Source organism: Scyliorhinus torazame, chromosome 5 (genome assembly GCF_047496885.1).
Source record: "Scyliorhinus torazame isolate Kashiwa2021f chromosome 5, sScyTor2.1, whole genome shotgun sequence".
Lineage (NCBI taxonomy): Eukaryota > Metazoa > Chordata > Chondrichthyes > Carcharhiniformes > Scyliorhinidae > Scyliorhinus > Scyliorhinus torazame.
In genome coordinates, this window is record NC_092711.1 from 204333626 (window position 1) to 204355154 (window position 21529).

The 21529-nt window shown below is 49.0% G+C and overlaps 1 protein-coding gene across 3 annotated transcripts in view; it reads left to right on the forward strand.

The window, feature by feature from the left end:
* The window catches only part of dock11 (dedicator of cytokinesis 11), a 386085-nt gene extending 364783 nt beyond the window's left edge, over nt 1–21302 (forward strand). For 2 of the 3 annotated variants that reach the window (XM_072505033.1, XM_072505034.1), the window contains exons 52-53: nt 921–1059; nt 20596–21302. In XM_072505033.1, coding sequence (XP_072361134.1) covers nt 921–1059; nt 20596–20706 — 250 coding nt within the window. In that variant the 3' untranslated portion in view covers nt 20707–21302. Of the gene's footprint in view, nt 1–920; nt 1060–19727; nt 19746–20595 lie in introns of all 3 variants that reach the window. The other variant, XM_072505035.1, reaches the window with a different exon arrangement.
* Nucleotides 21303–21529: the final 227 nt, after the last annotated feature.

Below are 21529 nucleotides of genomic sequence, written 5' to 3' on the forward strand. Positions count from 1 at the left end.
CTATCCAGTCTATCTTGATAGCTGAAACACTCCAGCCCAGGCAACATCCTGGTGAATCATTTCTGCACCCCCTCTCGTGCAATGTCCAGAATTGCACACAGTGCTCCAGCTGTGGCCTGACCAGCGTTTTATACAGCTCCATCCCTGCTCTTATATTCTATCCCTCGGTTAATAAAGTAAGTATCCCATATGCCCTCTTAACCGCCTTAACTACCTGTCCTGCTATCTTCAGGGATCCATACACATGCACTCCAAGTTCCCTCAATCCTCTGATGTTCCTAGCGTTCTATCATTCATTGTATATTCCCTTGCCTTGTCGGTCCTCCCAGAATGCATTACCTCACACTTTTATATACACTGAGGGTTCTCATAGAATCCCGACAAGGAGTCCATTCAGCCCATCAAGTCTGCACTGAACCTCACCCAGGGAACCTCACCCAGGGCACCTCACCCAGGCCCACTCCCCCAGCCTATCCTCATAACCCCACCTACCCTGCACCTCTTTGGACACTAAGAGGTAATTTTAGTATGACCAACCCACCTAACCTGCACATCTTTGGACTGCGGGAGGTAACCAGACCATCAGGAGGATATCGAAGCAGACACGGGCAGAACGTGCAAACTCCACACAGACAGTCTACTTCAGCCGGAATTGAATCCAGGTCTCTAGCGCGGTGAGGCTGCAGTGCTAACCACTGTGCCGCTTGGATCATGGAATATTTTTCCACAGGATGAACTAGAGACAGAACCCGTTGCACCTTTAAAAGAAACATTTCCCCTCTTAAGGGAAAAATTAGATAAGTATTTGAGGCAAATTCGGATGTAAGGCTTTGGAGAGGAAGTTGCTCAGAGTGATTCGTTTCCACATTCTGTATAATTGTCGGATACTAAAATAGTCTTTGTTCTCGAATTGCACACAGGGAATTTGTTTCAGCCTGCAGCCTGGCTCTAGATTTAAACGAGAAGCTGATTAAGGAGGATCAGGTGGAGTACCACGAAGGGTTAAAAGCAAATTTCAAAGACATGGTGAAGGAATTGTCTGAAATCACCCATGAGCAGGTCAGTGACACATGACTGCTGAGAGCGGGTGACACTAGTTTACTGACTGACTGTATCCCTTTTGTATAATTTGCACCTACTTTAATCATGCATTTTCTCTGTAGTGAACTTTTTGCACAATTCGCCTCAGCATAAGATTTAAGTGGTCATGTAGGCAAAGCCATCAGAGGACCTTAGCTCACTCTTATGGCCCAGGCCGATGCTCTGTACTTCATCAGCAAAGACATTTAGTCTTTATACTGGGCTGGATTTTACAGTCACCAGTCACCTGGATTTTACGGCACTCAATGACTTTACGTAAAGCTGCTCACAATGTATTCGCAGGCTCGGGATTGTAGACTTCCTTTCTTCTGGTGTCAGTTTGCATTTTGCACCTTCTACAGGGGATCGGTGGCATTTCACAACAGGGCAGCCAGCAGGCAGACTGATCAACTAGTCAGATTATTGAACTCTCACAGACAGCAAAGCAGGAAATGTATATCACATTCACAGTACAATACAGAAAGTGAAATAAGGATCGGGGCATGTACATGTGGGAGAAGATGTGCAAATTAGGTGGATTGGCCATGCTAAAATTGGCCCATGGTGTCCAAAGATGTGTATGTTAAGTGGGGTTGCAGGGATCGGGTGGGGGAAGTGGGCCTAGTTAGGGTGCTTTTTCACATGGTCAGAACAGACTCAATGGGCCAAATGGCCGCCTTCTGCATTGTAGGGATTCTATGGAGAAGCAGAATGCAAGGATTTAAAAAAATGATTCTTTTAAATATTTTGTAACATGGTTTTCTTAAGAGGGGATGAGACTCCACACTTCTAAAATTGTCTCTTTTTGGTGCAGACAGGTGGTCAAATGTAATTTTCGCTTCATATGACATTGAAAATTCAGTTACTCTTGCTTGACAGTGCTTAATATTATTTTCGTTGGTGTTTGCAGTGAGAATAGTGGGTGATTAATTTGGGTTCAGGACAGAGTGAAGGAGAAAGCTAGGTTAGGACAGAGAAAAAGAGCTAGAAAGTGAGCTGAGGGTGGAGAGAGCTAGAAAGTAAGTTCCAGTCAGAGAGAGAGAGAAAGTGCACTCAGGGAGAGAGAGGTCCAAAGTGAGCTCTGGGCAGAGAGAGATAGAAAGTGAGCTCTGGGCAGAGGGAGAGAGAGAAAGTGAGCTCTGGGCAAAGGGAGAGAGAGAAAGTGAGCTCTGGGCAGAGGGAGAGAGAGAGAAAGTGAGCTCTGGGCAGAGAGAGAAAAAGAGAGATAGAAAGTGAGCTCGGGGCAGAGAGAAAGAGAGATAGAAAGTGAGCTCAGGGCAGAGAGAGAAAGAGAGAGAGAGAAAGTGAGCTCTGGGCAGAGAGAGAGAGATAGAAAGTGAGCTCGGGGCAGAGAGAAAGAGAGATAGAAAGTGAGTTCCAGGCAGAGAGAGAAAGAGAGAGATAAAAAGTGAGCTCAGGGCAGAGAGAGGAAGAGAGAGATGGAAAGTGTGCTCAGGGCAGAGAGAGCTAGAAAATAAGCTCAGGGCAGAGATAGATAGAAAGTGAGCACCGGGCAGAGAGAGATAGGCAGAGAGAGATAGAAGGTGAGCTCCGGGTAGAGAGAGATAGAAAGTGAGCTCCGGGCAGAGAGAGAGATAGAAAGTGAGCTCCGGGCAGAGAGAGATAGAAAGTGAGCTCCGGGCAGAGAGAGATAGGAAGTGAGCTCCGGGCAGAGAGAGATAGAAAGTGAAGGGGGGAAATTAATGCAGAGAGGTAGGATGGAAGAAATCCAAGCATATTGAGTCAAATAAAGAAATGAGAATATGCTTCAGGAACATGTATGATTACAGTGGGTGATGATTGGCTGGTTAATCAAGAAGTGAAAGAAGGGAAAGGTATTTTAAGGTTGCAGCTGAAAGAACAGGTAGTATTGTAAACCACAAAAAGTGAAGTTGATGCTGTGGACAATGTGATTGTTGACACTTCTGAAGTCCAAATGTACCCAGCAAAATGTGTGGTGAAACAAACAGCCAGGTTTGTTCAAGCTTGTTCGTCCTTCGCAATCGGCTCCTCAAGCCTGGCACTGCCTGGAAAACTACGGGAAAAGTATGTGACTTTTCACCTTCAAACGCTGGTGGTCCAAGTGTGCAATTTTTCTTTTCACAAAGCTTTTCAAGCATATTTCTAATTCCTTACTCTTCAGTCAGCTCACACTGCGCTTTCAAGCAGTGCCTTCCCAATCACAGCAACTCACCGCAAAAAAAAACCCTCTCCCTTGGTTCTTCTGCCAATTATCTTCAATCTGCCTCCGTTGGTTTTCGATTCCGCTGTCACTGGAAACAGGTACACACTATCATTTCTTATCAGCCTCATCCTCATTTTGAACACCTCAATTCAATCTCCCTTTATGTTTCTCTGTTTTTATGGAGAACAACCTCAGCTTCTCCAGCCATTCCACACAACTGAATCTGCGCATTCTCAGTATCGTTACAGTCAATCTCTCCTCCACTCTCCCCAAAGTCTGCAACACGTTATGGGTGGGATTTACCGGTCGCGTTGCTCATGAAAAGCAGGGTAGCACAGCGCAACGTGACCAGTAGATGCCGGGAGTTCCCACTTCCGGGATCTAACTGGTTTGCCACACCTCAAGAGATCTACTGGAATCCTGCGAAATGTCGCAATGTGTGTCCCGCCCATTGTGAGTGGGATCACTTCTTGGCAAATCTGCATATTAGAGTGAGACAGCTAGTCTCGCTCTAATATACGTTCCCGAGATCTAACAAAGGCGTGGGATCTAGATGTTTCGCATTGGAGATCTCGGATGAGTGCCGTTCAGCACTGCTCTCCACAAACTGGAGCCAGGCAGAACAGTACTCGTGGGGGTCTCCCAGGGGATTAGAGGCCCCAAGGTGCATGCCCTCTGGGAACAACCCTGGCACGGTTGTTGCCACCTGGTCACCCTGGCAGTGGCAGCCTATCACCCTGGCAGTGCCACCTGCGTACCAGCCTGGCACTGCCGAGTTTCCTTGGAAGCACTACCAGGGTGCCAGGCTAGCACTGCCAAGGTGTTCGGGCCGGGATCGTGCTCTATGCAGGTGTGGAAGGGGAAATAGAGACCAGCTTGTAGTTGGGGCTTGGGATGGGGGTTCAGGGTCGGGTTGGGGTCTCGAGAAATCGGGACGACATTTAAAAATGGCATCCCGATCTCTCGTTGCTGAGGGGCTCCAGCAAGCAGAACTCCTCCATGCAGAAACGGGGCTAAGTGTGGCCTCGTCGAGGAGTTCCCCGCTGAGGCCCCAGATCTAACCGGATGGGCGTTAAGTAATGGGTGTTTCTCGGTGCTCTGAGTGGCGGGAAACACCTGGCTAATCACAAGCAACAGGGCTCTGTCCTCATTTGGGTAGATTACGTCCAATATTTATTGGCAAAATGAAAGTAACACGTTGACTTTAAACAGTGCACTTTCCAATCCATAAATACACAAACTTCACGCAATGAATATTGCACACTGCAGCCAAATCGGTTGAATTCAACTCATGCTGGATCATTTTGCCTTTCAGTTTCAGCAGCTCCTCTTCTTTCACCTCTCTCGCATAGAATTGTGGGCAGCACGGTAGCACAGTGGTTAGCATAGTTGCTTCACAGCTCCAGGGTCTCAGGTTCGATTCCCGGCCGGTTCACTGTCTGTGCGGAGTCTGCGCGTCCTCCCCGTGTCTGGGTGGGTTTCCTCCGGGTGCTCCGGTTTCCTCCCACAGTCCAAAGATGTGCAGGTTGGGTGGATTGGCCATGCTCAACTGCCCTTAGTGTCCAAAAACATTAGGTGGGGTTACAGGGATAGGGTGGAAGTGTGGGGTTAAGTAGGATGCTCTTTCCAGGGCCAGTGCAGATTCGATGGACCGAATGGCCTCCTACTGCACTGTAAATTCTATGTAGAATCACAGAGGTCTACAGCGCAGAAAAGGCTGTTCGGTCCATCGCGTCTGTGTCGGTCAAAAACAACCACCCAAGTATTCTAAACCCACTTTCCAGCATTAGGTCCATAGCCTTCTTTGCCTTGCCACCGTAAGTGCACATCTAAATACAGCAGCCATCCAAAAGGAAAATAAATGAAAAACAAGAGTCAAACCAAACCAGCAAAGGAAAAGAAAAGTGAATGTGTGCTAAAGTCGCAACTGAAATTGTTAATCTTCTGTCTATGCCCCTGAAAATAATTCCCTCCACATTCACTTTACAAATTCCAACTGCCTAGCCTTTGCTCCGCCACAATATTTCTGCAGCTATCGACCTGCTGAACCATACCGTCATCTCCATTTTGATGCCATAGCCCTTCACTCTCATCCCGGTTGTTCTTGCGGAAACACCATTCATCTCCGCCCCTTTTACTCCAGGTGCCTGGACCACAAAAAACAGCAGGTCCTACCCTTGTCTGCTAAAAATGCTCACTGTTCCAGTACGATCCTGAAATGTAGAGACAACCCCCAAGTGAATTGATCTACGGCAAACTCCCTTCTTAAACCCCTATCCCCTGTCACCTCCACCCTCAACTCCAGGAACATGAGGCGGCCATGGACTTCCTTAATACTAAAATGAGAATATCCAATCTGCTGCCTCCCACTCACCCATTGGGACAGACTTGCTCCAATCTCCATCACTGCCCACCCCACCCCCTGCGCCCTGAATTTGCATCTTTCTTTAGTTTCTCCCCAATTTCTTCTCATGCCCTCTCTGAGCTCATCTTGTCCACACCCTGTTCCCTCAATTCTATTCCCACCAAACTGCTGAATCAGTCAGGTTATTTTCCTGACTCCCAGCTGATATTGTGAATGGTTCTGCATCTTCAAATCCCCCATCATAGTCCCTGTTACCAAAGGGACAGACTTTTTTTTTAAATTTAGAGTACCCAATTCATTTTTGCCAATTAAGGGGCAATTTAGCATGGCCAATCCACCTAGCCTGCACATCTTTGGGTTGTGGGGGCGAAACCCACGCAGACATGGGGAGAATGTGCAAACTCCACACGGAGAGTGACCCAGGGCCAGGATTCGAACTCGGGTCCTCAGCGCCATAGGCACTCGAGCATTAGAAATACCATAGCATACAGTACTATGTACCAAGTGCTGGAAATGGCGTTAGAGTAAATAGGTACTTGATGGCTGGTGTGGATACAGTGCTGTAAAAATTCTATGACCATATTTATTGATTTATTTTTTTTAAAGGGCAATTTAGCGTGGCCAATCCACCGACCCTTTACATCTTTGCGTTGTGGTGAAAGACCCAAACAGACACAGGGAGAATGTGCAAACTCCACACGGACAGTGACCCAGAGCCGGGATCAAACCTGGTGCTAACCACTGCCACCATGCTGCCCTTAAAGGGTCAGACTTTGACCCATCATCATTGCAAAGCACAACCCCATCTCAAACATCCCTTTTCTCTCCAAAGTGCTTGAACAGGCTGGCCTGACTTTTCACAGTCGCGAAGACTCCGTGGACCTTTCAAAATTGTGGATGGGCTCCAGTTTCAGTGTCACATCCCCATTTTCTACAGATCCTATTTTCACCAGGGGTGAGGGAATGGAAGCAGGTCATGACTCCCACATATGGTGATCCCAAACTCAGCAGGGCCATTTTAATTCAATGCTGCGTCCAAAACAAACCCCAATTTCGAGGGTTTATCCTGCAGTGTGAGAGTTATGAATCTTTAGAGAATTGGTAGATACTCTTGAAGACCAGTGAAGGTCTGTATAACTGTCAAGCTCTCTAGATATATATTTTTTAATTTTAGAGTACCCAATTCATTTTTTCTAATTACGGAGCAATTTAGTGTGGCCAATCCACCTATCTGCACATCTTTTGGGTTGTGGGGGCGAAACCCACGCAAACACGGGGAGAATGTGCAATCTCCACTTGACAGTGACCCAGAGCCGGGATTGAACCTGGGACCTCGGCGCAGTGAGGCAGCAGTGCTAACTACAGCACCACCGTGCTGCCCGCTCTCTAGTCATTTAACTGACCAACCTTTCAGAAATTGGGAAAAAAATGCGTGTATCTTATGATCTGAAATAACTTCCAACAATTTCATTAGCTGTTATTTATTTTTTTAATAGTTTTTTTATTAAAGTTTTGCAAGGTTTTTCATAATAAATAGTAATAATCCTAACACAGCAAAATAGAGTGAACATTAACAAAGTGCAAAACGAGAATATACAATAGCAATTGACTAGACGTGATCCCACGCGCCTCAGTCTTCCCACACCCTGCCAACGGAGCACTCACCCCCACTACCTTACGGGTCGCTGCTGCTGTTGACGTTTTAATTTTCCCTGAGAAGCTATCGGACGGTATTATGCCCCCGCTCGACAGCAGCAGCTTTGTACACTTATTTACACACATAAGTAGGCATCTGTTCATGGTGTTGTCGTCCCTTGCTTCTCCCAGACGGAGTTCGCTGCCGTTGTCGTCTCGTTCCACTTCCGCGGCCCTCCCGTCTTCCCCGTTTTCTCTGTTCCTGTGGACGTTAAGCTTGTTAACGTTTCCCTGCCTCCCCCCTCCCCCTCCCTGGCTCTCCTCTATTGTTCCGTCTCTTCCCTCTATCTCCCCTCTTCCGCGCGCACCCACTCGTCTTCTGGCTCCTTGATCCATCCCCTTATTCGCTCGGCCGTCGCCGCCCAGTGGTAAAGTTGTAGGTTTGGGAGGGCAAGCCCCCCCCTGGATTTTGTTTTTTGTAAGACCTTCTTTGGGATCCTAGCATCCTTCCCCCCCCCCCCCCCCCCGCCCCCACATACGAATGCCATGATTAGTTTGTCTAGTGCTTTGAAAAAGGCCTTGGGGATGTAGATCGGAACGGATCTAAGTAGGAAGAGATACCTGGGCAGTACATTCATTTTGATCGTCTGGACTCTCCCCGCGAGGGAGAGTGGGAGTGTGTTCCATCTTTGCAGGTCTTTTTTTACTTCCTCTGTCAGACTGGTGAGGTTCCATTTGTGGATCCCTTTCCAGTCATGGGCTATTTGGATCCCCAGGTAGCGGAATTTGTGTCGGGTTTGTTTAAACGGCAGTCCCGTTAGTGCTGCCCCCCCCCCCCCCCTACTTGTGGGTGTACCGGGAAGATCTCACTTTTGCTCATGTTGCGTTTGTAGCCCGAGAAGGCGCCAAACTCTTTCAGGGGCGCGATGATTCCGTCCATGCTGCTCTGTGGATCCGAAATGTAGAGGAGCAGGTCATCTGCATCGAGTGAGACTCTGTGCTCTCTGCCTCCCCTTCGGATCCCCCTCCAGCTTTTTGCTGCTCTGAGCGCGATTGCTAGTGGTTCGATCGCTAGAGCAAACAGCAGCAGGGGCAGTGGGCATCCTTGTCTCGTGCCCCTGTGCAGCTGGAAGCATCGGGAGTTGGTATTGTTGGTCCGTACACTCACCATGGGAGCGTTGTATAGGAGCTTTACCCAGGAGGTGAACCCTGTTCCAAGCCCGAACCGCTCCAGTACCTCTATGAGGTATTTCCATTCGACTCTGTCAAAGGCCTTTTCTGCATCTAGGGAGACGATCACCTCTGGTGTTCTCTCCCTGGAGGGGGTCATTATCACGTTCAGCAGGCGCCTGATGTTCGAGGTGAGCCCGTCTGGTCCTCTGCGACCACCTCAGGTACACAGTCTTCTAACCTTTTGGCTAGGATTTTGGCGTCTGCAGTGAGATGGGTCTGTATGACCCACATTCCGTTGGGTCTTTGTCTTCCTTAGGTATCAGCGAGATTGAGGCCTGTGCTAGCGTGGGTGGCAGTGTGCCCCTCACTAGCGAGTCTGTGAACATCTCCCGCAGGTGCGGGGCCAGTGCTGTCGCAAATTTTTGTAGAAGTCCGCCGGGAACCCGTCGAGTCCGGCGCCTTCCCCGCTGGCATAGAGCTAATGCTGTCCATGATCTCTCCCAGTGCTAGTGGTGCTTCCAAGCCCCGTTTTCTGCCCTCCCCCATGACTGGTATGTCCAGTCCATCAAGGAACTGTTTCATCCCAGACTCCCCCATTGGGGCTCTGAGGTGTACAGCCCTTGGTAGAAGGCCTTGAAGGTTTTGTTGATCTTTTCTGGTTCTGTTTCTAGCGTGCCTCTGGTATCCCTGATTTGTGCAATTTATCTGGTGGCTGCCTGCTTTCTCAGCTGGTGTGCCAACAGGCGGCTGGCTGGCTTTGTCTCCGTGTTCGTATAGGGTCCCACGTGCCTGGCGGAGTTGGTGCACTGCTTTCCTGGTGGAGAGCAGGTCAAAGTTCCTTTGTAGCTCTTTCCTCTCTGCCAGGAGCTCTACGGTCGGGGCCTCGGAGTATTTACGGTCTACCTCCAGTATGGAGTCGACCAGCTGCTGCCTCGCCACCCTTTCCTCCCTATCTCTTCGCACTTTGAAAGCAATAATTTCCCCTCTTACTCCGGCCTTTAGTGCTTCCCAGAACGTGGTGGGTGAGACCTCCCCGTTCTGGTTGTTCTCTGTGTACTTTGCAATGGCCCGTGATAACCTTTCGTTGAGGGCCTTGTCCGCTATTAGGGCGACGTCCAACCTCCATGTGGGGCGTTGGGCCCTGCCCGTCTCCAGCCTCACGTCCATGTAGTGTGGAGCGTGGTCTGATAAGACAATTGCGGAGTATTCCACCTTGTCTATCCCCGGAAGCACCGTTTTTCCTACCACAAAGAAGTCAATTCTGGTGTATACGTTGTGTACTGGGGAGAAGAAGGAGAATTCCTTCTCCCCCGGTAGGCGAACCACCAGGGGTCCATCGCTCCCATCTGCTCCATAAAGTGACTGAGTTCCCTTGCCATGCTTGAGGGTTTCCCCGTTTTGGGGTTTGATCTGTCTGTCCTTGGGTCCTGTACACAGTTGAAGTTCCACCCCCTGATTAGTCGATGCGTCGCTATGTCAGGGATTTCTGCCATGGTTGGGTGCATACACGTTAACTAGTACTACCGGTGCCCCATCCAGGGCCCTGCTGACCATGATATACCGTCCCCCTGGGTCCGTAACCGTCTTTGTCGCCCTAACCATCGTCCTCTTGCCGATCAATATCGCCACCCCCCTGGCCCTCGTCCCTTAGCAGGAATGGTAGGTTTGTCCCACTCAGCCCTTTCTTACCCGCAGTCGGTCCTGCTCTCTCAGGTGTGTCTCTTGGAGAAAGACTATGTCGGCCCTCATATTTCTTAGGTGGGTGAGGATTCTGGATCTCTTCACTGGGCCGTTGAGTCCCCTTATGTTCTAGGTGACTATCCTGGTGGGGGGCTTCTGCCCCCTCGCTCCTGTGGGATTAACCATATTTACTTGGTGGGCGCGCCCCTGCCCTCCGGGGTTTCCCTTTGTTAGGGGGCCGTCCAGGATGGCCGCTGTCACTGTGCGTCCGCCATGCGGGTAGTCCCCTGCACTCTGGGGTCTCCCTTTGCCCAGAGACCGTACTGGGTGGGTGCTTGCAGCGATTCCTTGTTTCGAGCCCTTGGTTGTAGCACTTTGTACCCCAATTCCTTTTCTAGCCCTGTTTGTCCCTCCTTCCCTGTGTCGCCCCTCCCCGGTCCCTCCTTGCCTATGACCTCCCCCCTCCCGGTCTCTCCCCTTTCCCCCCTCTCCCTTGCACCCCCTCCTTTATCCCTCTTTCCTCTGTTCCTGTCCCAGTTTGCTCTCCCGTCTCTGTTGAGTGGTTCCCCCCCCACCTCCAGCCTGGCACCTTCCCCCCTGTTGGGGGCACGCTGCGGCCCTGCTTTGTTGCATGTCCGGCGCTAGCTTTCCCCCTAGTACGGTGGCCCCCCTCTCGGGAGTTACTGTCTCGCTTCTCCCCTGCCCGGTCTCTGCGGTTTTCTGCCCACTCTTCCCCCATCCTACCCTGCGCTCCTCTCGCTTGCTCTCTCTTCTCCGCTACTCTCGTTCCCTCGTGCCGGAGCCTGGCCTCCCACCTGAAGCGGTCCCTTGGGCAGTGGTCTGTTCTTAGTTCAGGGTGCGCTTCCTGTGGCAGGGGGGGGTCTGGCGTTGCCTCACCCCTCCCCTCCCCCCCGTTGGCGTGTTGTTGCCCCCTGCCAAGGGCCCCTCATTTCCACCTTCGCTGGTGGTTTTCCAGCCCGTGTTCCTCGACAAACTTGTTTGCTTCGGCAGGGGCTGTAAAGAAGTATTCTCTTTCTTGGTATGTGACCGAGAGTTTCGCTGGGTACAGCATCCCAAAACGCATGTCACTCTTGTGAAGAGCTGCTTTCGCTGTGTTAAACTCGGCCCGTCTCCTGGCTAGGTCTGCCCCAATGTCCTCGTAAATTCTAATGGCATGTCCTTCCCATTTTCAGGTTCTGTTTTTCCTGGCCCAACGTAGGATTGTTTCCCTATCTTGGTATCGGTGCAGTTTAGCTCTAACTGCTCTTGGGTGTTCCCCTGCTTTGGGCTTCGGGCGCAGCGACCGGTGTGCTCTGTCCATTTCTGGTGGGCTGGGAAAGGTTTTCGTCCCCACTAAGTTGCCCAGCATCTCGGCCATGTATGCCGTGGGGTTTCTACCCTCGATCACCTCTGGTAAGCCCACTATCCTGACATTTTGCCTCCTCGAGCGGTTTTCCTGGTCGTCCACTCTGCCCTTCAGGCTCCCCTGTGTTGTGCCCAGTCTCGCCACCTCCCTCTCCAGGACCGTGATCTGGTCGCTCACGTCAGTCGCTGCTTTCTCCAGCTCCTTGATGGTCGCCTCTTGGGCTTCCAGTTTCTTCCCTTGGGCGTCCAATTTCTCCTCTGCTCTGCCCAGGGCCTGCTGCACCTCCGCCAGGGCGTTGGCCATTGCTGCCTGCACTGCAGCCTCTATGCCTTCCCTAGCCTCTGCCTTGTTTACCTGCTGATGTTCCCTCACCGCATCGGCAAAGGCTGCCTTCCAGTTCCAGCTCCCCCCCTGGCGCTGGGGGAGACTGCACCTGTCTGCCCAGCTCTTTTTGATGCGGCGATACTTCTGCTCTGCCGCTTTGCTCGCTGATTGGCTCGTCTGAACTGGCTCGCCCATTGCCCCGTCTGCCTTTGGTGCCCCTTCTCCCTCTGCTTTGGCTCCCTTCTGGCATTTTTCCCCCCTTTTTTTTTTCTTTCCCCCCTCTTATTTATTTATCTATTTATTTATTTTCTCCCCCCCCCCTTCCCTTTTTCTTCTCCCCTCCCTTCTCTCCTTTACCACTTTATTTTTCCCTCTTTTATAAAATTCTTCTCAGGTGAACTTGTTTTGGGTGAGAACAAGAATAGTGCAAAAATAATTAAAAAAAAAAAAAAGTTTTATAAGTTTAAAAGTTTTTTTTTCAGAGTTTTGTTTTTGCAAAAGTTCTTTTTTGCTTCCTTATCCCTCACTCACCCAGGTCGAGAGAGAGAGAGAGTGGCTTCTGATCCGGAGTCCCTCTTTGTTCCTGCCTCGTGGTGGTCGCCGCCGGGGGGGGGGGGGGGGGTCGGTCGGATGGTCCCCGCTTCGTTCCCCGCTGCTCGGTCCGGGCCGCCATTCGCCGCACCCTGCGCTCTCCTGCTGGGGGGGGGATGGCGGTCGCTCCTCCGTTCCTGCCTCACTGCAGGTTCAGCCCCCGCCTCGGTCCTGGCCACCGCTTGTCCTGCCCTGTGCTCTGCTGCCGTGCGTGGGAGAGGGGGGGGGCGCCTGATCGCTCCTCTCCCAAGGGCCCAGTTCCCCTGCTCCCGATTTAGCAGGAAACTTAAAAAAAAAAAAAAATTTTAATAACAAATTTAAATACGGAGGCCCCCTAAAAAAGCCCAGACTTCGTGGAACTGCGGGAGCCTTTTTGCTGCGACCGCTCCACTCACAAACGCCACCGGAAGTCCATTAGCTGTTATGTGACATATAAATGCATTCAATGTAGCCTGTTGGATTTCCTGAAACTATTAGTACAGTGGGGCTTTAATTTTGCAGTTTGATTGACAACTCAAAGAGGTTATTAAAGGATCAACTGTCTTTGATGTGGACAGGTAGGTGCAATCGAACGGCCATGTTGCAGAATGTGACCGATAGAAGCCGGGAGACCCTGTTCCCGGGATCTATCCGGCTCGCAATACCTCGCGAGATCTAATGCGATCTTGTGAGACGTTGATCAAAATCCCGTCCATTGTGGGCAGGATCACTTTTTGGCAAATCTGTATAACGAGACAGCTAGTCACACTGTAATATGCAGTTTCCCAAGGAGTTGGGATCTATCCCCTTCGCCTCGGAGAATCGGGCAAGTGCTGTTCTCCACAAATGGAAACCAGAGAGAACAGCACTCGTGGAGATCTCCCAGGGGAACAGAGGCTACCAGGTGCATGCCTTCTGGGCATAGTGGTACCCTCTCACTTCTGGTGCCGTCTGGGCACTGTGGCACTTCCAGTCTTCCATCCTGACAGTGCCACGGTGCCAGCCTTGTACTTACAAAGTGCCCAGGTGGCATTGCCAGCTGGCACGGCGGCGATCGGGCCAGAGGAGTGCTGCACGGGTGTTGGTTGGATGCGTGGGAACCCGGGAACCCCTCATAGTGAGTTGGAGCTTGTGGAGGTTGGAGATCACATCGGGACTCCAGAGATCAGGATGCCATTTAAAAATGGTGTCCTGATCTCTCCACAAACTGAGGAGTACCGGTGAGGGGAACTGCTCAGTGCAGAAAACAGGGCTAAATGCAGCCTCAGCCACGTCTTCCCGCTAAGGTCCCCCAACTAAGCCGAGTGATCTTTAATAGCGTTTTGTTTCTCGCCGCTGCGAGTATTGGGAAATATGCGGCTCAACACGCCTGCTATGGAATTTTATTCCCATTTAGTTAAATCACGCCCATAAATACAAGTCTGTTTGTGTTGATGAGGACTTATGCACTTGAGGGGATTTAAATGTTTTGAATTGGCTTTATTGAATGGGAGCGTTTTTCTTACATCATGAACTCTGTGGTAGATATTTAGAACTTTATTTTATTTCATCTCAACATGTCTCCCAAGGTAGCTACTGGGTGAGTTGGCATGGATTGGGAAAGAGTAAAGGGTGGTAGGCTCTAAGGAGCCATTGGGGGTGGATGGAGGCATAATTTGGCATGAGATAGCATTTCTGGCCACAGGAGTTGGGTGAGGGATAGAAGGCCTACTGGTGCAGAGAATTGAGGAGGTCCTTTTAAGCAGCCTGGGTTGGAACTTGGCTGCCACTGTGGCTATTGTCTAGGCTATTGTCACCCACAAAATCAGTGTTCATCTTTTCCGAAACTCCATTGAATCCCTCCAATCAGGTTTACTCTCAATTTCCTACCTTTTCAAAGTACCAAAATGGCTCTTGTCAAATTCACAAATGCAACTCTGACCATGGTAAACTATCCCTCCTCCTTTTTTGTGATTTCTAACACAGTTGACCCACCATCTTTCTCCAATGCCACCCCATTGTCCTGGGTGGACTGTGCTCGTAGCCTTCCACTCTTATCTGTCCAGTCATGGGCAGAGAATTACTTGCAATGGCTTCTCTTCCTCTTTCTGCAGCATTCCCCCTGAGGATCTCTTTACCCCATTCTCATTTCACATCTACATGCTACCTCTTGGTGACATCATCTGAAAACACTGCCAGATCTACTCACCATCCCTCAACCTCTCCACTGTCTCTAACCTGTCAGTCCGACATCTGGTATCGGATGAACAGAAATGCCTTACAGTTCAATATTGAGAAAACCCAAGCCATTGTCTTCAGTCTGTGCCACTGTCTCTGTTCCTCAGCTACCCACACCATCCCCCCCCCCCCCCCCCGATCCTTCCCTAGATTCTTTGCAAACTCAGTGTCACATGTGACCCCAAGTTGAGCTTCGGACCATATATCCCCAAGACTGTCAACTTCTTACTCCGTAACTTCACCGGAATGCACCTCATCTGTCAAATCCTTCCTCCGGCCTTTGTTACCTCCAGTCTTGACTATTCTAACATTCTCCTGGCTGGCCTGTTACATTATTACCCATTGTAAATGTGAGTTCGCCCAAATCTTTGTTGCTCACACCTTAGCTCACACCAAATCCGTTCACCCATTACCCCTGTGCTTATTGGTCCTCACAGGGGAGGCAATGGCCTAGTGGTATTGTCACATGACTAGTAATCCAGAGACCCATGGTAATGCTCTGAGGTCCTGGGTTCGAATCCCACGGCAGATGGTAAAATTTAAATTCAATAAAAATCTGTAATTAAAAGTCTAATAATGACCATGAAACCATTGCCGATTGTCGTAAAAGTCTGGATCACTAATGTCCTTCAGGGAAGGAAATCTGCCATCCTTTCACGGTCTGACCCACACAGCGATGTGGTTGACTTTTAACTGCCCCCCACTGAAATGGCCTAGCAAGCCCCTCAGTTCAAGGGCAATTAGGGATGGGCAGCAAATGCTGGCCCAGCCATCAACGTCCACATTCCAAGAACAATTTTTTTTTCAAAAACTCAAGCAATACCTCAGGCTGGATTCTCCGATCGGCGATGCCAAAATTATGTTTAGCGATCAGCCGGAGAATCCATTTTTACGCTGGAATCGAGGGCGGCGCTGTTTTTCCGATGCTCCGCCCCCTCAAAAACAGCATACTCGGGGAGTACGCTTCATGCCACCGGGACGGCCTCAGTAGGACACCTGAGGCCCTCCCCCGATGCTCCGCCCCCGATGTACTGAGTCCCCAACGGTGTGGGCCGCGTCTGCTCATACTTTTCGGGGGAACTGGTGTGTGGCGGCTGCGGACGTTGTCTAGCGCCGCCACAGGCGGGGGGAGGGGTGGGGGGCCGTGGGGGGCCGTTCCGCTGGCAGGGGGTCTTCGGCAGGGGCTGGGGGATATGGTAGGGGGTTGGCTGGGGGTGGCAAGGGTAGTTACAGGGGGGCAGATTTTGGCAGGCGGGATCCACGCTTGGCTGGCGCCATGTTGTATAGCGCGGCTGCTGTAGGTCGCTGCCATGCACATACGCAGCCACGGACCCGGTATTCTGCGGCCGTATCTGCAGGTAAAACCGGGGGATTTACGTGGCACGGCTGCTAGTCCCCCAGCGGGTGGAGGATTGGTGAGGGGGCAGCACAGACATTTTGGTCGTAAGGCCAGACAGACCCTGCAGAAATAGCCGCAGAATCGGAGAATCCAGCCCCTCAATTTTAATGTTTTCCCCTCTGTGGCATTGTCCTTCCCTATCTTTGTGACCTCTTCTAGCCTCGCTACCCTTGAAGATAAGTGTGCTCCTCTGAGTCCTGAGCATCGAGATTGTAATCGTTCTACCATTAGTGGCTATGTCTTCAGCTGCCAATGCCCTAACCTGTGAAATTCCCTCCCAAAATCCCTCTGTCTCTCTGGCCGTTGTTCCACCTTTAAGAAACATCTTTAAACCTGCCTCTTCAACAGGCTTTTGATCATCTACCTTATACCTCAACGCCAAATGTTGCCTAGTGATGCTTCTGCGGAGTACCTTGGAATTTGTTTTCACTCTGTTAAAGGTGCTCTGAAAATACAAATTGTTGTTGTAAACATGTTCTAAGGAGCTTTACAGGGTTGCTATCAAAGTGAATGTAACAAAAATAGGGCGGGGAGAGTTCATGACTTATGATTATTCTCCACAGTTGCACTGAGATCCCTGTTACCTGTGCGTGTTTAAGGTAAGAGCTGCACACGATGGATCTGTGGTAATGCAAAGCATACCTCAATGTACTGGCTGCTCCAGAAATTCCTCCCGCCCTGAACAATAGCCTAATTAACAAAGTGCACATTGAGTTTTGCATGTGGCTCTCTCCATATATTGTACTTTGGCCTGATGACAGTGTCATATTTGTTCAGTGAAACTGAATACTAGTTTATGGCCAAACATTTACATGGCCCTTTTTTGTAAAGCATGTATTGAATGTTTCAAGGAAAACTGTTTCTAGTATGTGTTTAAAAACACCTGAATCTTAAGCATGATGTATTTACTGAGGAACCCACAAGAAAAAAAAGAGATCTAAATTAGGAAGGCAAGGATGTTTAGGGGCTGGTTTAACACAGTGGGCTAAATAGCTGGCTTGTAATGCAGAATAAGGCAGCAGCGCGGGTTCAATTCCCGTACCAGCCTCCCCGAACAGGCGTCGGAATGTGGCGACTCGGGGCTTTTCACAGTAACTTCATTGAAGCCTACTTGTGACAATAAGCAATTATTATTATTATTATGTTGGTCCTTGGTCAGAACTGGTCAATGATTTGCTTGCGGCAGTATGAAACATCTTTTAATTAGATCCTGAGATGGGGGCATCATTGTGCAATTGCCATTTATTGTCCATCTCTAGTTACCATGAGGTGGGGATTGAAGAATCCTACTTCAGACATCATGAAGTCAGCTTCACGGTCTGGGAGGGGGGGGGGGGGCGGGGCGGGTGGAAAGACCCACTGATTGCACGACAAATACCTCTAGAGGCCTTCCTCTGCGGGTTATAGAGTCTTCAGCTCCAATGGCCACTATGGACAGTTTTGTAAGGGCCACGAAGAATCCAGCACGAGTTTTAAGGATACAAAGTAATAACATTTATTTACTATAACATATATACATAACAGTAGCAGTAATTTCCCTTGCTACATACTCCTTCGTGCTGGTTCCTGAACTGGCCAGCTTTATTTATACTAGGAGTTTACTAGTAGTTTCTCCACCCCCCTCATTGGGGAAGCTCATACTCCCACAGGATTGTGGGATAGTCATTAGTCCCCAGCCAATGGTAAGTAGGCAGGTTATAACAGACAGGCAAGGAGAGGTACCTTCATGAAGCTAGCAGTCTCCCAGGGTGACTAAGATAGGGGTGGCACCTTGCCACTGGCGAAATGCCACGGCCCCATAAAATGCACCTTAATAGGTGCTTTAATTGTGCAAATTAGCACCTCCGTGGAAGAAGCAGCCAGTCTATCTCGTAATCCACGGCTGAGATTTTTCCCAAGCGGTGAGATAGCTCCCCTCTAGCTGCCCTCTGGTTTACATGCCCCTTTCCCCCACCACCCTTACCACCCCACCACCAATTGACGCCAATTGGTAAACCTGGCAGTGTGTTACTGGATTGCCATTCAGGAATTCTTCAGAGGGGTATGGCCTGCAGAAGGAAAGGACTCTCATGGATTCCTTTTCTTATGCCATGCTTCCTCATGTTTGTAAGGCCCTATTTCTGATCCTGGCTTCAGTAAAAATGAATGTCCTGTAATTTGACACAGCTGGAATTCATCCCAGACTCACTAACAACAACAACTTGCATTCATATAGCACCCTAACGCAATCAAAAGTAAGGTGCTTCACAAGAATAGAATCAAACAACGTGTTTCACCGAGACATGTGAGATATTAGGGCAGATGACCAGTGGGGGTGCCTTAGAAGGAGGAGGAGAGAAGTTGAGAGGCAGGTAGGTGGAGGGTGGAAATTCGTGCTTTTGAGGCTGAGGCAGTGGAGGGGTTGGCAACTAATGGAGTGATGAAAATCACGTTGAAGGCTAGAATTGATGGGGCACTGAGAACTTTGGAAGAATTAGAGGAGGTTGCAGCAATAGGGTGGGGCCATCGAATATTTGAAGACCTGAGTGTGATTGTTCAATTCAGTGCATTGCTGGATCCTCTCACAATGTTGTTTCCGAAGTCACTGGCGCGATCCCAAAGCACCTCGCTGGTCCAATGTAAAATGAGCAGAATATCTTGCAAATGCAAGTCTCTGCAGGCCTTAATGACCGTGAAATCTAAATTGAGAGAAAATAACTTCTTACATGAATTGAAGACACTGAGGCCTTTGCTGCGATAGACATCAGAGAAGGGAATGTTGGAGAGTATTGTGAATACATGGCAAGGGATCTGACATAAAAAAGCTAGTCGGGCAAAAGTGGAAGGAATATTGGAGGGGTATTGGTGCCCACAAATTGTTGAGAGTTTGCAATCCTTCACACCTGAAAGCAAGAAAAAGTTTTTTCTGTCGCGGTGTCGAATGCGGTAAAGGATGAAATGAAATGGCAGAGTAGCACAGCTTTAAGATAGAATGAGTCAGTCAGTGCTGCTGGAGAGAGAGGCCGAGAGTGTGTAACTGGAATGTTGGAATGACTCAATACAGAAAGACTCAGAGTTACTGTTCCAGGTCAATCAATAACCTTTTGTCAGGACGGGGAAAAGATATAATTAATTCTCAACATGAACAGGAAAAGCTGAAAATGCTTTTCATCTGTCTGGTTTCTCATTCCGAGCATTGACAGTCACAGATCTGTGGTGCTGGGATTTAGTTCGCCCTGCAGTTCTTTGTGCGTGGTCTGTGCATGATATCAAGTTGCTGAAATACCAAGAATTTATTTCCTTCTGTGTATTCACCGAAATGTCAGTACTCTTGGGCCAACAGTTGGAAATGTGTTAGGGAGTAGAGTGAGCTGGGCGTTCTGGACTACATCAGCACTTTATGACTTGACACCAAACATTTACTTGGTAAGAATTACTTGAAAATGTTGAATAGGTCCTGATTTAAACTTTGGGTCAAAAGGGAGACGAATGAAACAGCATGAGAATATTGCAAGAGTAGGTAATTGGTGTTGAGGTACAGATGAAACATGATCTATTTGAATGGTGGAACATGATTGAGGACCTGAATGATCTGCTCCCATTCCGAGAACCTTACATTTTCGCAAAGCATTTTCACTGACCATTCAGTGCCCTTCATATTTCCTTCATTCTTTGTTCAGCTGTTTCCGGTGTGCAATGTTTACTGATCATTTGCTCTCTCCCTTTACTCCAAACATGCTTGCTTTTTATGAAGTGCTGAAGACTTTAATGGGTAAATGCACTCCACAGTTTATGCTTCAAACTGAATGTAATCTATGTAAAAGCCTCGGTGTGGGTGGAGGAGATTTGGGCATTCGCTCCCTGTGTGTTCCACCCATGCAACAGATGGGAAGCTTTGGGCTGTGTGCACCTGACTTCCTGAGAGACAGATGGTGCACATCGATTCAGCCCCTCAAGCTGTTGCGGGTTTGTCAAATCTGCCTTCAAACGTATAACTGCATGTCTCTCCCATCCAACCCTAACCCTCAACCACTCCTGCATTTGAACTGTTGGAATAAAACACTTCTGCATGTTAGCAAGCAACAAGGGAGTTTCTGTATTGACAGAGTACGTTCAGTACCTCCTGCCTGCATTATGTGAAAACTGAGTTGGGCTCTGGGCCCTCTTCCTTTTTTCCCTGGACAGCACACTCCCCAACTGGTCTTGGGCCTCATTTCGTAACTTGGCAGCCAAATCTCAGTGACCATTCTCGTGGAATCCCTACATTGCAGAAGGAGGCCATTCAGCCAATCATGTCTGCACCAACCTCTGGAAATTAAATGAAAATCGTTTATTGTCACAAGTAGGCTTCAAATGAAGTTACTGTGAAAAAGCACCCGACCTAAGCCAACTCCCCCACCCCATCCTCGTAATTCCCAAATAACCTGCACGTTTTGATCCTTACCCGACCTGAACAAATTGTGTTCCAGAGCTGAATGCAGCTCTAAATCTGCGATGTATTTATTTGCGGTTTCATTTTTAATAATTTAATGTGCAGTTCAATCTTGTGCTTAGTTTGAAATGTTACTGCGTCCCTAGTAACTTCAACTGTTTTCCTTTTTTTGTCTATTCTGTTTCTACAGATTTTGACGGACGACGACTTGGTGAAGTCCCAGCTGAGGAGTTCATTGCATGTTTTCAGCGCCATTAGTGGGACTGCCAGAGGACCTTCTACCTTCCCCTCGACACTTTGACAGCTCACGCTTGGGGGACAAGGGGGGGGGGGGGTGCGGGGAGGGTGCATATGAACATTTGATTTTTAATTGGTTCTCAGGAAGGATTTTTATCCCCGGGAGTGGAGTTACTTTTACCTTTGGCTAATGGCTATCATAATGCAGGAGATTCTGCCCAGCCGTGCTGAGGATGATGGTCATTGTCTGATTGCAGCAACTCGACCGTCTCCTAGAGTAAGCTTATTCTAGCAGTCACATTTGGGGGAACACCTAAGGCCCATTGTGCAATTCTTGCATTCTTAAAGAGTGATTATTATCAGCGTCCTATGAAGAATGTGATGCTCAGAATTCTGGATTTGAAAAATATTGAATGATTTGAAAGCCAAGTATTGTTTTCACAAATGGGATGTCAAAGCTGTGCTTCAATTTTGCCAATTCTTCTCCAGTTGTATATATATAAGAGTGTATAAAATAGGAACAGTTCATCGTAGCTCTATGCATCGGATTGTCGCCTCAGTATTGTACATTTAATTTGTAACTCCAAGTAGTGTTACACTGCGACTGCTTGTATACAAAAGGAAATCCTTAAATATATTGGACTTTTTTTTCAAATGGTACTCTGTTGGGGGAGGAGAATTTTTCGCTCTTGTCTGGTTGAGTGGGGTTACTGGGTAACCTCACACAGATGGAAGTGCAGACCACTGAATCAATATGCTTGCATCACAAACCTCCCGCTTCTCTCTTTGTGTCAATGTCACAGACAGCTTTTATAACGGAAGTGCTAGCTGAATCGGGCATGACCGGCTGAAATGGTGGGCCTGAGAATGAAAGCTTTTAAATGGAA